General features: G+C 36.1%; 1 protein-coding gene across 1 annotated transcript; it reads left to right on the forward strand.

The window, feature by feature from the left end:
* Positions 1 to 381: 381 nt before the first annotated feature.
* Positions 382 to 9,903, forward strand: LOC119069489 (xaa-Pro aminopeptidase ApepP-like). The gene is made up of 12 exons (XM_037173560.1): positions 382 to 721; positions 5,229 to 5,376; positions 5,435 to 5,603; positions 5,671 to 6,003; positions 6,081 to 6,286; positions 6,412 to 6,677; positions 6,733 to 6,896; positions 6,953 to 7,068; positions 7,458 to 7,483; positions 7,547 to 7,692; positions 9,464 to 9,642; positions 9,711 to 9,903. Exons 1-12 carry the CDS (start codon positions 642 to 644, stop codon positions 9,846 to 9,848), a joined length of 1,971 nt encoding a protein of 656 aa, XP_037029455.1. The 5' UTR covers positions 382 to 641; the 3' UTR covers positions 9,849 to 9,903.
* Positions 9,904 to 18,993: the final 9,090 nt, after the last annotated feature.

An 18,993-nucleotide genomic window follows, 5' to 3' on the forward strand; every position in this document is an offset into this window, starting at 1 on the left:
GTAATTTATTACCAATTTGCTGGTTAAAATTTGATTTGTTTGTACCAAACAAATGTCACACTGGCTTCCAATATTTTTTTTTTTATTTAAAACATTTTTTCGCAAGGTACTCAATGTTACAAATAACGATTCATGAATTTAAATGCGACACCATTGACTCTGCATCGAGGTCTCAATAAAACGTTTATTTTTTTGTACCATCAAAAAACCGCAGATTAAATACACTAATCTAAAAACAGAGAAGGACAGCGGGTGTTGTTCAGTTGTACGTTTTATCATTGAGCAATATTCCATAACATAACACACAATCATAATGTGAGAGACAATCATAGTTTTCGTTAAGAAAGCAAAAATTGCGATTAATTTTGATGTTTTAATCAGTTGAACGCGGTTAAGAAGGACTTAGTTCTTTTTCTACATTGTCTGAATGCAGTTGTATGATTGCGAGAAGTTGCGTACATCGTCAAATTTAAATTATCTCGATAAATAACATTGAATTCAATTTGATATTTGATTAAATTATTGTGTATAAGGTTTAAGTTCAATGATTTAATTAAATTTGTCTTGCTTTGTCCGAAACTTCAGTTCTTCAGTTTACTATTAAACAGAAGTTATTATATTGTGTAATATAGACGAAAGAGATGAGAAAAAATGCCAAATTTTTATTGGGAGGAGCTGCTGGTTTCGTTGTACTGGTTGCATGTACTCTCGCTGTTACATTGTAAGTTGAACAACCTTCTGTTAACGCATCTGCTACTTCAAATGTTTTCAGTGCTGAAAAGCACCAAATCTTTTACTTCGTTTGTTTAACTAAATTTTTTGCTATAAAATGGAAAATGCCAACCAGTAATCGTCGTTTATTTTGGCCATCTTTCTCGGTAGACAGATTACTATATGTATCGATATACTATGTGTAACATGCAAATATGGTCATGATCGTAGTTAATTTATTTAATACAGATACCAAATGTCATGTGGAATGCGTGGAACGCGAGTGCTTGGAGAAACAGCGACTGCTACGCAATTGACATCTGATTGTTTTTTTGTTGATTTGTTGGTTTTGTCGAGTGCCTCTCAATTTTAACATTTTCTTTCGCTTTGGTGTAACAAGGACTGAAACAGCTTCTAGTTTTGTGTTAAAATTGTTTCAAAGTCTTCTAAATTTTATAGGTTTCAGATGTGTTCGTATATAATAAGCCCTAATTAGGCCGTTAAATCGTGAATTTTGCTTTGTGTTTGAGTGATTTGTTTCCGTACAGAACTCATTCTGTTCTTTTCTTTTTTTAAAAGAAAAATTCAATTAATTTGATAATACAGTAGGCAAAGTATCTAAATTAATAATTTTCCATTAATTCGTCACAAATTTTAATTCATAATTCAATCCTGAAAATTCGTCAATCTAACCGTGGATTTACATAGCAACGTAAAAGTGACAGATGCAATGTTTTTTAAATACTGCAACCCGAAATTTCATTCATAAAATTAAAATTATGAATGAAATTTCGAGTTGCCGTATGAGAAAATTTTTGCATCTGTCACTTTTACGTTGCTATGTAAATCCACAGTAAAAATACACTGCTCGTTCGCATTCACATCCGCAATCAACAAACGTCAAACGGTTTTCATTGTCTCATTAGATTTTTTTGTGAAAATGTTTTTTGCCTACCTATTAAACCAGAGCTCTCAATATTTCCGAAATTGTTCCATTTCGAATAAGGAAAGTGCTCTTAATATCAACAAATCGAAAACAAAAAACAATGTTTTTATTCTTGGAGTTATTTTCAGAGAAGTTATGATCCGCAAGTGTCGGATATCGATTTTTTTTAATAAAACTTAGATTTATTGATCAAAAACAGTTAAAAAACTTATATAAATTGCTCTTCGCTTGTTCGATACTGTTTTCAATTCATTCTCATTTAAAATGTGTTTTGACTACTTATCTACTCGAAAATAAAGAAATATCAGGAATTCCTAATAAGTTGCAGATGTTTTCGATTCAAAAGTTTTTTTCCTCTATTTCAATGGATCTTAATTTTAATATTGAATAATAGAAGGGTTCTGTTAGAGCCGGGCTCACTGAATATCTTTGAATTTTGACCTAATCTCTTTTTATCTACAGAAATTCTTATCAACTCACTTTGGAGGAACTATTTCAGCAACCCCTTCTTAATAAGATTTAAAAAATCCATTAGTCGAAAAGAGAAATCTGATAAATTTATTGCACTCTTAGCGCTGGTTTTTGTATTGATATTCTTGAAATAAGTACGTTACTTCAGTTAATTCATTCTTTATTTGGTTTTTCGTTGCTTTTTTTAGAAAAATACCTTGCAGTGCTGCTTGATAATTTATTAATCCAGTGGGGAATAATATCCCTCACCTATGGCATTATGTAATAAATCTCATATTTCTATCTCCGAAATGCTGCGTAAATGTCGAACATTAACAAATTTGGACAATTGAAAAATATCAGAAAATGTGAGTGTAGAAAATGGCTTGACTACTACACCTCGTAGGCTTATCTCAAATCTTAATAAAATTCTAAGCTCTAACCGTAGCTCAACTTTTTTTCGTTAAATATATTATTTGGTTTTTCTGTCAGAAGGATGTGCTATGTGACAATAAACTAAAGTAGGTTGATTTCTTGGACTATAGCGGTGGTTTGTAAATAAAAGACGTTAGTTTACGCAATATTTCGAGCTTCGGCTTTGCTCTTCATCAGGCTCTTTTGACTACTAATTACATCACTGAAAATCAACAAAAATATGAAGCTAAGACTACTAACTCCTCTCCACATGCATATTACAAATGTTTTGTAGCTTTCACTTTAATTTAGCCAACGGCGAAGAAACAAAATCCAACATGTGACAATAAACATCAGACGCATCTTCATTGCATTTTCGTTAGTAATTTGAAGGACACCACGAGTGTAATCGAAAATGATTGAAATAGGAATAGCCTGAAACCTGATATGATCTGGATCAGATCTGATAGATTTTGACTTGACCTGATTTGTGTTGAACCTGAAAATACAGACCTGAATTGATTTCTATCAGACCTATTTCGCAAATTATTTTAACAATATCTTGAGAAATTTGTTACTTCTATTATGCAAATATCCTCCGTGAAACTACGAAACGAAAATTACGATTTTAGAACTCAGCGGCAAAGGAAACTAGCAAGAAATATGCAATTGAATCAGGTCAATCCTGGTTATTTCAGGTTAAATTTAAAACATGTCAGGTCAGATCAGGTTTTTGATTTTCATGTCAAAAACCTACCTATTCCGAGGCATAAGTGGTTTGTAGTGTGGCCAAGCTAATTCACTGACCGAAAACAGCATGGTTGCCTCACCTTTTTAAGTACAATCTTCAAAACAACCTTCAAAAGAAATCTTTAACTATTTGATTTTCCACATAAACTACATAGTTTTCTGAAACTTTGCCTAAATCTTTTGCCGATCCCAAAATGCATTCCAATTTGCTGTAAGGATCTTCGCATCATCAATTAAATACAACAGTCGATTGAATTGACGATTCAAAGCTTAGAGTATGGTTAGTCTAAGATTCAAAGGCTTGCGTAGCACAAATTTCCTGAAAATAACTCCAAGAATAAAAACATTGTTTTTTGTTTTCGATTTGTTGATTTTAAGAGCACTTTCCTTATTCGAAATGGAAAAATTTCGGAAATATTGAGAGCTCTGGTTTAATAGGTAGGCAAAAAACATTTTCACAAAAAAATCTAATGAGACAATGAAAACCGATTGACGTTTGTTGATTGCGGATGTGAATGCGAACGAGCAGTGTATTTTTAGATTGACGAATTTTCAGGATTGAATTATGAATTAAAAGTTGTGACGAATTAATGGAAAATTATTAATTTAGATACTTTGCCTACTGTATTATCAAATTAATTGAATTTTTCTTTTAAAAAAGAAAAGAACAGAATGAGTTCTGTACGGAAACAAATCACTCAAACACAAAGCAAAATTCACGATTTAACGGCCTAATTAGGGCTTAATATATACGAACACATCTGAAACCTAAAAAATTTAGAAGACTTTGAAACAATTTTAACACAAAACTAGAAGCTGTTTCAGTCCTTGTTACACCAAAGCGAAAGAAAATGTTAAAATTGAGAGGCACTCGACAAAACCAACAAATCAACAAAAAAACAATCAGATGTCAATTGCGTAGCAGTCGCTGTTTCTCCAAGCACTCGCGTTCCACGCATTCCACTTGACATTTGGTATCTGTGTTAAATAAATTAACTACGATCATGACCATATTTGCATGTTACACATAGTACATGAATTTCTGAGTCTAATTTTGCTTCAGCTTTTGTACAGTCGGACGAAATTTTGTTTTGTCTAAATTTTCATCCCAAGTAAGCCTTACAAATCGTCTGACTGTACTAGCTGGTACACTATACCCTCTGTAGCAACCTAACTACATTTATTAAGGTGGTAAAAATGCATAGTAACCTTTGTACAGCTGATTCAAACTCGAACACAGATTTTGTTGACATTAACTGTAAAACATTCTGAATTCTCATCAACTGAGATGCTTTAAATTGGAGAAAATGAGAAATTATGTTATTGTTCAGCCAATTTGTCTTAACTGTTAGTCATATTCAGTCATATCTATCCCCAAAAAATACCATTATCGGTCTCAATAGTCCACTATCAGCTTCATTCGAATTGTAAATGATTTGAAGAAAAATAAATTCAATATCTGATAAAATGTGGGCTTTTCTAAATTGAATTTTTGATTAAATTGCTTGTGAGAATGTAATCTTTATAACTTTCTTGAACATCCTCTGCAAACAGTAATCAGACGGAAAAATGTTGTAATAGTTATTTACGCAACAAGAGCGAAAATAGTCGACCTTTGATGTGTAAGAAAAAAGTTTTTGGTAGGAAATCTCATAATTTTCTCTAGTTTTTCTAATTTTTCGGTTTTTTCCCTAATTTTCACAAATTTTGATTTAAAAAAAAAAAATTGAAAAAACTGGAGAAAATGTGAAAAAACCTTGTTCTACAAATCAGCTTCGCTAGGAAAGACTAGGAATAACTTTTACATTTTGTATTAAGGTCAGGTTATGGGTGCATATATCGGTCGTTGCCCCCAATGATAGAATTCACATCAACGTAAACTTTAACTTAGTTAACGTCTTAATAGACACAAACAATAGGCAAAAGAATTAACAGCTTATGTTCCCAAACATCCTAGAGCCGTGTCACTGCCGGGCAGAGAAGTATCGACAGATGTTGAAGAGCCGAAAACCTCAGATGAAATTTTAACAGAGCTACGCAGCCTCATGCGGAGGGAAGATGTAGCTATTGATGCATACATAATTACGTCAGTAGATGCACATCAGGTATACAATTTGGTTTGTTTTAAGTAGACGATGATGGTGAACAAAATCTTGTTATCAGAGCGAGTACATATCGACTGGTGATCAGCGAATACATTATGTTAGTGGATTTAGTGGATCAGCTGGTACTGTCGTCATTACAGCTGATGAAGCTTTATTGTGGACGGATTCTAGATATCACATTCAAGCTGAAGATCAGCTCTACGAAAGTTGGACATTGAAAAAAGCTGGTTTGTTTTGCGTTTCGTTTTGATAGCACAAATAATGAGCCGAAAAAAAATGTCAATTTCTTAAAAGGTAACGTTGGTGTCGAGACGTATCAAGATTGGCTAACCCATAACTTAGCCACAGGTTCTGTTGTGGGAATCGATCCGAAACTAATTGACTCATCATCGTATCTCGCCCTGTCAATGTATCTTTCGGCAGCTGGCTACACTCTGAAATCGGTCGACAAAAATCTTGTTGACCTGGTTTGGACAGATAAGGAGCCGCCGCATTATGAGGAAATTATTGCTCTTCCATATGAATTCTCTGGAAGAAGAATTTCGGAGAAATTAGCAGATGTTAGACGGGAAATGACAGTACTTGGAGTGCAATCACACATCGTTACGGCTCTCGATGATATTGCATGTATGTTTAAGTTTATCTTTTGTAGACATCATTATGGGGAGACAGACATGTTATAACAATTATATCTGCTTCTGAAGGGCTATTAAACCTACGAGGACTTGATATACCATACAACCCCGTATTCTTCGCATATGTAATACTAACGTCGGATAAAGTGCGCCTATACGTTTTGGAACCCTCTCGAATAACACCGAATATTCGAGAGCATTTTCAGGAAGAAGGGGTTGAAGATGAAATCGAAGTTTTCGACTATGATCTGACTAAGGCTGGATTAGCAGACATTGTGAGTATAGTAAACTTATGAATGACTACTCAGACAGGCACATTTGGCCTAATTTCACTGTAAACCTGTTACCTAATGAATGAAAACTAAAGATCGCTCCATGTCTCCACCAATTCTCGTAATAGGTAGCAAATACCAACGGTCAAATACTCATGTATAAAACGAGCCAAGATATTTATGAAACGGTTCCAGCTGCTAGACGAGTGGAGCGCACAAGTCCTATTGTTTTACTGAAAGTGGTAAAAAATCAAATTGAAGCAAATGGCATGAGACAAGCGAATATAAGAGATGGTGCCGCAGTCATACAATATCTATGCTGGCTGAGCCGGAACATCGATACAGAGGTTGTAACCGAGCTTTCTGGTGCTAGAAAATTGGCAGAATTTAGGGCGTGAGTTGTAGTCCGCATTGTGTGAGGATGACATCTAAACAAAATTGATCAACAGGAAACAGGAATATTTCCGAGGTTTAAGTTTTGAGGCTATAAGTGCTGTAGGGAGTAACGCGGCAATGGCTCATTACAGTCCTACTGAGGAGACAGCTGCGGTTATAGATAAAAGCAAAATTTATTTACTTGATTCGGGCGGTCAATACTTTGATGGAACTACAGGTCGGTGATATCTTTTACCAAAAAAACAAAACAAAATTAATGTGTTTGATTCGTAGATACCACCAGAACTGTGCACTTCGGCGTTCCGTCCGATTTCGAGAAGGAAGCTTTCACAAGAGTACTGAAAGGGTTTATATCAATGGGATCGGCTAAGTTTCCCAATAGAGCACCGGTGAGGGTTTCTTTTTTACATTATTTGTGGTTTGAGGTTGACTTGCTTCTAGTGTTGCTTATGAACAGACTAACAAAATTGAAATACGACAATTTTATCAAATCATTAAAGGACTGAAGGTAATGCAAACCCTCAGCGGATCACCAAAAATACGGGACCCAACTTTCATACATATATGTTTACAGCATATTGTCCGTGTTCGTACAATACATCACTGTATAATAAACTCACCACAAATTCACCTTAAACTAGGGTCCCTTGGGTTTCTGTGGGTTTGCATTACCTTCGGTGTTTACAAAGTTTTTACAGCTCGAAAAAATTTCATTAAATTTTCAAAAGTTAATCTTACTTCGATTGAATGATAACGAAACGACTTCTTTTTCCTACAGTTCTCGTTTTTCGATGCTATGGCCAGGTATGAAATTTTTATTATGTTAAGCGTTGGAGCATATCAAACGGAATGGTTTTTTTTTTGCAGACGAGCTTTATGGGATGTTGGATTAAATTATGGTCACGGGACCGGTCACGGAATCGGAGCGTATCTAAATGTACATGAGTATCCACCGTTGATATCTAGTGGAAATGGTGAACCAGGAATGATTGAAAATATGTTCACGTCAAATGGTTAGTATTAGTGGAGTTCAACGTAGCCCAATCCACACACGGTGTGAATGAACACTGAGTTGTACCACCGTGTATTGGGCTATTCGGAAGTTATTTTGTGGTCATGCATGCGATCGATTTTAGTTTCGAAATTTTTTCATTTTTGAGTCAAATTGCACGCCGGCTGGGAATGTACTTGTACACATTCCCTCACACCCCAATAATTCCAAATGAAAATTTTCAGTTGCCCCGACCAAGATTCGATCCACAAGACGAAGCGCGCAGAAAACGATCGATCGCTGCTATGACAAAATATAATGTTGACTCAGATGGAAAAACTGCCAAACCTGGTCTTCGGCTCTCCTTGCAACTTTTCGTACTCGGTAATGGCCGTTTTTCCATCTGAGCCAACAGTATACTATTTAAGGCATTCCCCTTCCCATGCCCTCGGATAGTTTTACTTCTTTGAATATCTCAGTACCTCCCTGTTATAGTAATCTACTATTACCTTACAAGGAAATAGTGTATTGGTGTGAGTGTGAGGTAAAATCCGTTTCTTTCCGTTTCATTCCTTCACACCAATACACTCTACTCAAATACATCCAAAGATTTGTTCACACAAACAAGAGGTTTTGCACACAAGTTTCCCTTCATTTCACTTAAACTTCACTAACGATAACCATTTAAAAAGATGTCATAAGTTATGAACACTTCTGTCGATTTGAGCACAGGTTTTAAGAGGAATCTACACATTGCTAAAAAGTTGCCTTAGGCACAATTAGTATAATTTTGATGATAATTTTTGACTAGCATCTTTTTTGGAAAAAGTACGGCAATCGTTTGGTGAAGGCCCGTCGTTGGGATATGACAGGACAATTTCCCGAAAATGTATGAAAAATTGTATCTCAAAAATTCACCGAAAAAATTAAAAGAAACTCACCGTTGATGCTTTCCAGCGTATTCGTACACAGTCTGTTTAGGTCGCCAAGGCATATTTGAATACTAAAACACTTTTTACTCGATGCAAAAGCAAAGCTTTACGAGGGCTCAGCAGACATTCTTTCAACGATGGGGGAGGATTTATTCGAGCATTATTAAATCTAATCGCTACCTTCTGTCAGTTTCATGATTTCTATATAATGTCCGACACTTTTTGAATGATGATATTTTACCGCCGAATTGAACACAGTAGCCATTCATTCTAGTACTTATAATAGCGGAAAGTTTATGTCGAAATATTTTTTGTGTTTTTGTCGCGACAAAACAAAAACAAACTTTTTGTTTTTGCATCGAGTAAAAAGTGTTTTAGTGTTCAAATATCCGTGGCGACCTAATGAGACTATGCGCAAATACAATGGAAAGCGTCAGAGGTGAGTTTCTTTTAATTTTTCCGGTTAATTTTTGTGATACAATTTTCAATACATTTTCGGGAAATTGTCTTGATATATCCCAATGAAGGGTTTTCAAATTTCTTAGCTTTCAGTAAAAATTTAAATGTTTGTGGTGATGTAACTTCAGTACGAAAAAACTCAAAATATATGTCAATTTTCGTGAAAAATTGAGTTTTCTCGGACTGAGGCTACATAACCACAAACTTTTTTTAAAGAATTTAATCGACCTTCTACAGCACATTTTATATGGATTGAGTATGTCATTTGGAGTAAGAAATCAAAACTTCCGCCTAAATTCTAAACTTTATTACAAGAAACTCTGACACCATGCGATCAACTCGACATTAAAACACCGACGTGACGTATTCTAATTTTTTTTAATATTTTTTTTCATACACCAGAGCCGGGCTTCTACAAAGAGGGTGAGTTCGGTATACGTATAGAAGACGTAGTACAGGCCATTCCTGCACCCGAATTAAAAGGAAACTTTGATAATGTTGGCGCGTTGCAATTCTATCACATAACAATGGTTCCGATACAAACCAGTCTCATCAAAACCGATTTGCTAACACCGCAAGAGGTCGGTATAGAAATCTCATCGGTTGAGTAAATTTTTACGTGATCTTCATGTTAATGCCTTCTACTTAGATCGATTGGCTGAATGAATATCATGAAAGAGTTCTTACCAACACCGATCCGGTGCTGGAAAGTTTAGGCGATGATGACGCTCGCGAATGGCTCCGGGAACAGACGAAACCAATTGTTCATGATCATTGTAGTGTTTAGTTAACACACGACCTAATTGTTAACAGTTGTTGAATTTATTAAATTGATCTTTCTAGAGTTACTAGGATTAGTGTATCACTCTTTCTTTTCCTGTTTATATCAAACATGAATACTTAAATCCAAAGGATGATAAGTCACATTAGTGAATCATAAGAAAAATGATTTTTTTACTTATTTCTCTTTCAACTGGAGATTTTCGGTGAACAAATTTCTGGATTTGAAATCACTTCCAAAAACATACTTACAGAAAATTCAAAAATCAAAAGGAACGTAGAATGCACAACGGATCAAGACGACTTAGAAAAAGAAACTGAAATCTTCATCATAATTGACAAAAAATTGTTTCTGAGTCGCGCAACGCATTCAAAGTTTACATGAAAACGCATAGAACCGCATGCATTTTCGATTGCGTTCAGTCAAAAAACAATTGATAATAGGTTTCTTCCATTTGACAGGCCGAAAACTACCGACCGTCATCCACAGAAGCAAGCATAACCGCAACTTAAACAAATTTGTTTGTTAAAATTTCAAAGTGAGGTTGTATTGGCTTCTCTGTGGATGACGATTGACATTTTGAACGGCCTTGGAAGACACCTATGCTAGCTCAGCCAAATTTAACGCCACATCAGCAAATGAAGTACAAATTACTGTAGAAAATGAAAATTTGTGGTAATTATTGCTGTTCTATATTTTTAACGAAGGATTCTGGTGGAAATATGTCATCAAAAGTAAACTAAAATCCAGTATTTAAAAAACGCCCATATGTATGCTTTTCACGGCCTTTCAGCAAAGCATCGATGCCTCTTAAGAGCAATCTACACATGGGTGAATGCTTGCCCACATTTGAGGGCAAAATTATTATTGTTTTGATGATTATTTTGGACTGGCATAGTTTTGTGAAAAAGTGCTAACATCGTTTGCGCCTCAAGGTTGGCAACAATTTAGCCATGTGTAAATGTGAAGATTGAATTAAATAAAACTTCTTCATATTCCTACGATGAGCCAATGTCATTTGTGTAGAAAAGGATTTGTGGAAAGTCAAGATCAAGCCTAATAAAAAATCGAACCAAGATGAATCCGAACGAAATTACTGTATACGATACAATTACTTTTTATTTACTTAAGAGGCATCGATGCATAGCTAAAATTGTAGCCTACATTTGCGTGTCTCGTATTTCATTTTTGATTATATCTTTTCATCAGAATCCTTTTCGAAAAATGTACGACCGTAATAACGGCCACGAATTTGTTTGCTTCGGTAGTAGTTGTTTGACTATTAGAGTAATTACAACTCTAAGATTTGACCGTCTCTGAAAAAAGGTGAGCAGTTTAAGAAGCATCGAAGCTTTGCTGAAAAGCATACATTTGGCCGTTTTTCAAAAATGTACGAGCGCTAACACGACCTCGAATGTGTTAGCCAGGGCCTATTTTTGGAAAATTGCCAAAAATTTCCAAAAACTGCGAACGTCCAAAAACCAAATTTTTCCACCATTTCGAACGGTTTTGGCAACTGCTGAATCAGCCTAGCGTTTTAACTGATTCTCGATTATTTCTTGACACTATCAGGTTTCAAATGAAGACGAGCATGATTAATTTGAAAGATGAGAGCGTCAATAATCAAACATAAATCATTGAGAGCCGGCTGAGCTCCGGAGTTGCCAAAACAGTTCGGAATTATGGAAAAATTCGGTTTTTGGACGTTCGCAGTTTTTGGAAATTTTTTGCAAATTCTTGGAAATTTTAGAAAAAAATTCCAAAAAAATTTCCAAAAATAGGCCCTGGTTAGCTTTCAACAGAAAATAGATTTGCTTGTAGCAGTTTGAACGGTTCTGAGAAAACCGAGCAGTTTATGAAAAAGCCAAAACTATTTTTTTCATGGTCGTTCTTGCGGTCGTAAATTTTTCAAAAAGGATTCTGATGAAAAGAATACGCGCTATCGGCACGTAAAAAATGAAAATTTTATTTTTCTTATAATTCGACAATGTTTCATTACAAGGAGTATAATCAAATTGTCCGTTTGAGCCTTTGAAAAAATCAAAAAAAGGTCACCGATTGAAACAGACACACTCGAGTATTATGTTTCGTGTTGTGTGCTAGCCCTCAGGGACAAAATCTTCACTCGAAGTTTTTAATTATAATTTCCACATTGTGGTGTAATCATAACAACACAATAGTTGATAATGTGAAAGCTCCACCAGTCACATTATAATGGTTTTTGTTTTTCATTTCTTTACCGAGAACATGAATATTTAATTAAATTAGATAAAAGTGAAACGAATGAGAGTTCATATGAATGATAGAATATAATGGAATTTTAGTAGCATTCATATGAATTGCGGTGATGATATCAATGGATCTATAGAGGATGTGTATGTGGTGTAGGAATCGAATCGAATTAAACTAGACCAGAATGTATGGCCCTCAAGGCAGTTGAATGAGTTTAATAAAATTTACCGCGGGATTACAGTAAAAAACCCGCAAGACAAAGTTAGGGCTTTTAAGGTAATTTTTGTTAACAGATGGCAAACACATGAGACTATTGAATCTATTACTTCATTTGATCTAAGAGATTGATTTCAAATCTTTTTTTTTAAATTTTTGTTTTGCTTGGTCAATAATTCAGCTTTGACTTGACCAAAAATGTTATTCCACGAAGGGCGAACGAAACGTGTTATCGTTTACGATTCTTGACGAAACGTTTTACCATTTACGCCGAAATCAGCATTGTTTTGTCCTTGTTGTTCGTCCACTATGATTGTAAACCACAAAACCTTTCGTCAAGAATCGTAAACGGTAACACGTTTCGATCGTCCTTGGTTGAATAAAAGAAATTCTTTCAACCATTTTCGTCAACGTTTTGTTAATGTTGAAATCTTTTACTTCATTTGTCTTCTTGGTTATCGATAACAGATAAACAGCAGGAGAAGTACATTTTAGCAAAAGTAGTCCTTTAATTTTGGTGCGAAAACGATTTGAACATGATTTAGGCCACTCCTTTGAAAGTATTCCTCCAGGCAGGAGGGATTTTTAGATTTGCTCTTTGTTTCCTACCCGGTCATCACATAAATTGTGGTAGACTTCCTCTTACCACAAGGAACGTCAAGTTCTTTTGCACCAATTTCTAAAGGAACTCAGCAAACCTGACCGATTTCGGTAATCGTTGAATTTCGTTTGGGCAATCACATCTAAAAGTTCCGCCGTATCCGAAATCTCCTGTCATTCTCTTACTTCTCTCACTCCATATGTACCTTTTAGAGAACTAAGACTAGATTTAGAGTGTGACGGTGCTGTTAGATGTGTTTGACCGTTATATAGTCAAACAGGTGGAAAACAGCTGCAGAATTGAACATTTCGACCAATATTTTTATCGGCGTTAATCCCACATCGTCCATGTCCATGGTACGTACCGGTCTCTCTTTGATATTTTATCCATCCACCGTATTTACGTTGCTTCATTTGTATAGTTATTGTCTGACTTTATTGCTGCAAGTAACAACCATGTTTCAACGTGTCTTTCTATCCGTCGTGCATACATTGGGTTTATTTATAATCCAAATTTCCGGACTGTGGCCATTTGCTTATGATCATCGAGCGAAGAAATTCAAATTTCTTTGGTATTTGACTATTACTCCAGTCATCATTGTCGGCTATCCATTTGTGGTAGCGTTGTTCTGGTCGAAACGAGTTAAAAGCGAGCTGACCGTAAAGAATACGTTCGTTTTACTCCTATCGGTCACGTTTCTGATATTCAACAGTGTTAATTTCGTCATTATGTTCGTCAGTCATTATTTTAAATTTAAAGAAATCCAACTCATGATCCTAAGAGGGCGTGAGGTGATGACGGAACTGAACAATGAATTAGATGGCAGTCAATTTCGGTATGAAAAGTATCTGCGCAAATTTATGATAAAAACGGTGGTCCTGATGTCGATACTAATTTACTCGATGTTCCAAAGTATGGAAAGATTCACTAGGTTCAACGCTGATTATCTGTTGTACATAATGTCGGCCCTGCCAAACGTAATCATGAAATTTCAACCGGACACATTTTTCGCTGGACTTCTGTTAACCGAATTTTACTTGTCAAGAATAAACGACAAAGTGTCGCGTGTAATGACCAAGGCCAAGGACTTGAGTGAGAGCAACGATTTGGATGAACAGAAACGCTATCAGAAGATGATCGATTTCTGTAGACTCAGCGACGTGTTGGACCGATTGTGTGTGTTGCAGTGCAGTGTCATTGATTTATGTGAAAATTTCGTTCGCATTTTCTCATTTCAACTTACCATGTGGATGGCACTTGGGCTTATGGTTTTACTAGTTAACTTGTTTCAGGAATACATTTCGATAACGAGGTCATTCAGAGATGACGATGTTTCGGTGAAAGTTTTCGTTAACGATTTACTTGCTGCTGTTTTGGTAATGGCAGAAATTTATATGACCTCGTCAGCGAGCGATAGTCTGATGACTGAGGTAGGTTTCGTTTCTGCTTATACTGGTAAATGGTCCGCGTGGTCTACTCTATGATCGATGCCTGTAAAATTCACGTGACGAATGTGGGTTTTGAACGGCTCCCACTAACTGTGGAAGCATCGAGGAATAAAAAAAATGTATTTTTCCCCTGGGGCTCACTACCTCGACAAACAAAGAAAACATTTCTAGAATATATGTCCGATTCCGGCAAGGAGTTACACTATAGGCTACTCCTGTAAGCCGCCTAGTTTATAAATGTGTTCAATTTCACCGAATTTTCTAAACGACTTGATTACAGAGTATGTGAACGCTTCCATGCGTTCCGCCTTCACGTCTAAATCCATACATTTTTAAAGGTTTCATGCAATCTTGTGTGGCCAGAGATCTCTTGCCACACAAGACGTTTTGAGTTGATCAAATATTTTTTTGTGCAGAGTAGAAAGACCGGAGCACTGTTGAACATGCCATTGATGAGGAGAAATGTGGACATTCGATTCAAACGGAGTGTAAGTCGTGCAGACCACCCGATAAATCTGTTTTGCATAATAATATTGAAATGCTACAGGTCGAAATCTACTCGAGTCAAGTACTACTGAAAAGTTTGAAAATCACCGGATTGGGACTCTTTCCTATCGATGCTACTCTAGTCTATTCGGTTGGTTAATCGATTTTATTGAATGGGTGAATACCGATGAATCTTTATGGATAATTTTTTTTTCTTATTCAGCTGGTGTCAGCGGCAACATCATACCTGGTGATTCTTATTCAATTCGAACTGAAATTGTGGACGAAATGATTTCAACAATAAATTGCAATCCTCCCAAAACGAACATATTTTTTACTAAACGTCGTATTGGGAGATCAGGACTCTCCTGTTCAGTGGATATGTTGTTCGATTGTTCAGTGTTCAAGTGACGAAAGAAGGACGAAGTTACAGAGTCTTCAGTTTCGTTAATTAAAAATGTTATATCACATTGTGCGAATAGTCACTTTGTAATCCTTTGGCTATTGGCACATTGTACGAATAGCCAAGAGGAGACCATTTGCGTACTGTGAACGGAAGGAATTTTGTTTGATCTATCTGATTTCGTCCTTCTACAAATTATATAAGGAAGTTGTCTGGTTTGACGCATCTAAATTCATCCTTCTACAAACTGTAAAAGGGAGGATTTTGGCTTGAAGCCGTAAAAAATCTATATTTTAGACGTACATTCTACGTACTAGACGTAATGATGTACGTCTAAGTCGAAAAATTAGCAGATAAGACGTTAAATGTACGGATAACTCAACCATTGGTCTCATCGTCGAAATGTACGTTTTAGCCGTAGCGTAGCATGATTTACGTTTAAGAAGTAGGATGGTATGCACGTAAGACGTACAATAATATTTTGTTTGGTGTTGATCAGAGATGAGCCGGTTATCCGAAAAACCGGAATTTTGCTCCAATTGCTCCGTTTACTTATTTTCGGTGAGTTTATATTCAAATCAATCAATTTTGACGAGCCTAGGTTAATTTCATATTGTTTTACGGGAAAACCGGAGTTTTCGGTTCGGTTTGAACCGAAGCGGAATATTCGGCCTATTCTCACATTGTGCCTAAATTGTCGCATAAATTTGTGCGAAAAATTATATATTTTCGATGATAGCTTAGTGTCCGCGGCCTTTCTGGAAAAAGTTGGACCATCGTTTTGTGTTAAAAAGTCTTGGACGATGGTCCAACTTTCTCCAGAAAGGACGTTATCATCAAAAATATTGTGTCGATTCGTCTCAAGAGCAGTCGTCCCTTTGCAAATTTGTAGCCTACATTTAGGCGGGAGAAACCTTTGCAGATTGTGTAAACTTATGTAATCTGCAGAGATTTCTCCAAGTAGGATAAGTTATCAACCACAAATCAATTTTTTCTTTAAAATGAACACTTTTTTGGTTAATTGGTTATAATTTTTCAAAAAAAAAATGGTTTACAGAAGTCATCAAAAAACGAATATTTTCCCGCCTAGATGTAGGCTACAAATTTGCAAAGGGTCCATGGCTAAAGATAAACGAATGGGCCATTTCAACATGCCCACCATGCTCTTTCTCTAACTTCTCTTAGAATACCAGTACATCATTTAATAACTAGCTCATCAGAAATTATATGCTCACTAAGCATGTTCACACTCGTATCGTGTAAACATTATATCAATGTGTATACTAAGAAATACCGACCATAACAAGGTAAAGAAAACAAACGAATCTCTCGATTTGTTTATTGAAATTCGACCGAATACAAATTATGATTCATAATTAGAAGTCAAAGAGGTCGAAGTGACGATTAATAATTGTTATCTGACACTGTCAGATCCGCATTGGCAAAACTATGGTCTCTTGTCGACGGCAACACACTTTCAATATGATGTTTAATGGGCAAAATTATGTAAATTGTGATTTCATTTGTTGATTTTATATTGAAGTGAACAGATGAAGGACTAGATTTTTATCTTTTTATCTTTCCCTACCTATACTTGCAGGAGGGTGCTCAATTTGACAATTTTGTAAAGGTTTCCTTACCGTAATAAATATTTTAGCTGTACATGAGCTCAGGTGAAAAAAATCCCAGTCAGAGCAAACTCATTGAATTTTTCTGCATTCTAGATGAAAATTACCAAATTTCATTTAAAAGAACATTACCGGGAAGACTTGTTAAATTTGTCCCGAAGATATTCCAAAACGAGCCGTCAGAACAGTCGGAGCGTTTGCTGCGACTGAGCCCCGTACAAACCCGTACATCTATTGCGTACGTGACCCTAGTTCGTCCGTCGCCCTACTCTTACCGTAAGCCTACTGCGCCCGTAAACGTCGGTAAAGTAAAATTCTTATGAAATGTGTACGTCTTAAAAATTGCGCATAGCGCAATTACGAAGCCCCGTACGACGTTCCTTTCAAATGTAACACAAATTTCGAATTGACCTAAAATTAAGTATCATTTATATTGATTTTACAAAAATCCAAAATGGCGGTCGACGGCCATTTTGTTTGGATGTGGAAAGTAGTACGGCTGCTTTACATTCGTTAGTACCTTTCAAACAAAAAAAAATTTGAAATTCGGTCAAAGTTTACTCGAGAAATTAACAAAAAACACCACCTTCACTGTACGGCCGAGTAGCCACATATAAGCTCACTCCAAGAGACCTAGCTCACGCTCCGGTGAATCGAATTTCCTAAACTTTTTTTCCCTGATTGGTACGGTCAATACCTATCTAATAAAGCAAAATCCATCTAAATACGTTCAAATTTGGCCAACCTACAAGCAAAAACGGCTTGCCGCCCTGTACCTAGTTCACACCAAGTGGTCTAACTCACGAGTCGGTCATCCAATTTTCATAAACTTTTTTTTTGTCGATCGGTATTGTAAATACCTTTCATTTGACGTATCACTTACAAGTGTAGTGCTTAAATGTCTGGAGATATCGTCGAAAAACAGTTAGACACTTATTGGGCCCCAGCTCCGGAAGGGTCGACCCAAAATCGCCCATCTTCGAACTTAGCCTAACTATTTTGACTATCCTTCAGGGAAAAAAACATTTTTGAAATCGGATTTGATTTACTCAAGATATCGACGTGACAGACGGACGGACGGACGGACAAAATTTTTATTGCGGATTCGTTATCTATGAACATAGGCAAACACTTTGCCCTTACCGTCTGCTTCGAATTCCATCAATTACACACGGCATCGTAATCCTATAAGCCCCTTCGTACTTCGTACGGGGCTAAAAATTGTCATTTTTGGGGATCGAGGACGTTTTTTCGAGTATGGCTTCGGCTGTTACAATTATTCGCACGAAATATGAAAGGTATGAATCATACCAGAGAAAGCGAGCCATCAGAACAGTCGGAGCGTTTGCTGCGACTGAGCCCCGTACAAACCCGTATATCTATTGCGTACGTGACCCTAGTGCGTCTGTCACCCTACTTTGACCGTAAGCCTATTGCGCCGGTTAATGTAGTTAAAGTAAAATTATTATGTAATATGTACATCTTACAAATTGCGCATAGCGCAATTACGAAGCCCCGTACGACGTTCCTTTCAAATAAAACAAAAATTTCAAATCGCCCTAAAATTTTATTTTTTTGAAGGGCCTAGTATCGGCCTCAGTTCGAGGTCCCAAATTTAAATTTTTTTCAACTACATTCTATTCGGCCTTTGATTACCTCCCAAATGAAACAAAAATTACGAAAAACGGATGAAATTTGCTCGAGTTATTGTAAAATACACATAGGGCCCTAGTAGTGGCCTTAGTCCAAGGACCCAAATTTATTTTTTTTTTCAACAACATTCTATTCGGCCTTTGATTACCTTCCAAATGAAACAAAAATTACGAAAAACGGATGAAATTTACTCGAGTTATATGTGAAATACACATAGGGCCCTAGTAGCGGCCTTAGGCCAAGGACCCAAATTAAATTTTTTTTCAACAACATTCTATTCGGCATTCGATTACCTTCCAAATCAAACAAAAATTACGAAAAACGAATGAAATTTACTCGAGTTCTATGTAAAATACACATAGGGCCCTAGTAGCATTTCACTTCTAAGGCCCTAACTCACGGTCCACTCACCCGATTTTAAAAAACTTTTTTTTCCTGGATTGGTATTGACAATACCTATCATTTGCCGTGTCATTTACATTTC

This window comes from Bradysia coprophila, assembly GCF_014529535.1.
Source record: "Bradysia coprophila strain Holo2 chromosome X unlocalized genomic scaffold, BU_Bcop_v1 contig_35, whole genome shotgun sequence".
NCBI classification, from domain to species: Eukaryota; Metazoa; Arthropoda; class Insecta; order Diptera; family Sciaridae; genus Bradysia; species Bradysia coprophila.

Bases quoted from the DNA above. Each gene is read 5' to 3' on its own strand.
- LOC119069489 (XM_037173560.1), top strand. From the start codon at position 642: ATGAGAAAAAATGCCAAATTTTTATTGGGAGGAGCTGCTGGTTTCGTT. The intron at 7,484-7,546 runs GTATGAAATTTT...TTTTTTTTGCAG, and splicing joins TTTTTCGATGCTATGGCCAG to ACGAGCTTTATGGGATGTTG. The intron at 7,693-9,463 runs GTTAGTATTAGT...TTCATACACCAG, and splicing joins AAATATGTTCACGTCAAATG to AGCCGGGCTTCTACAAAGAG.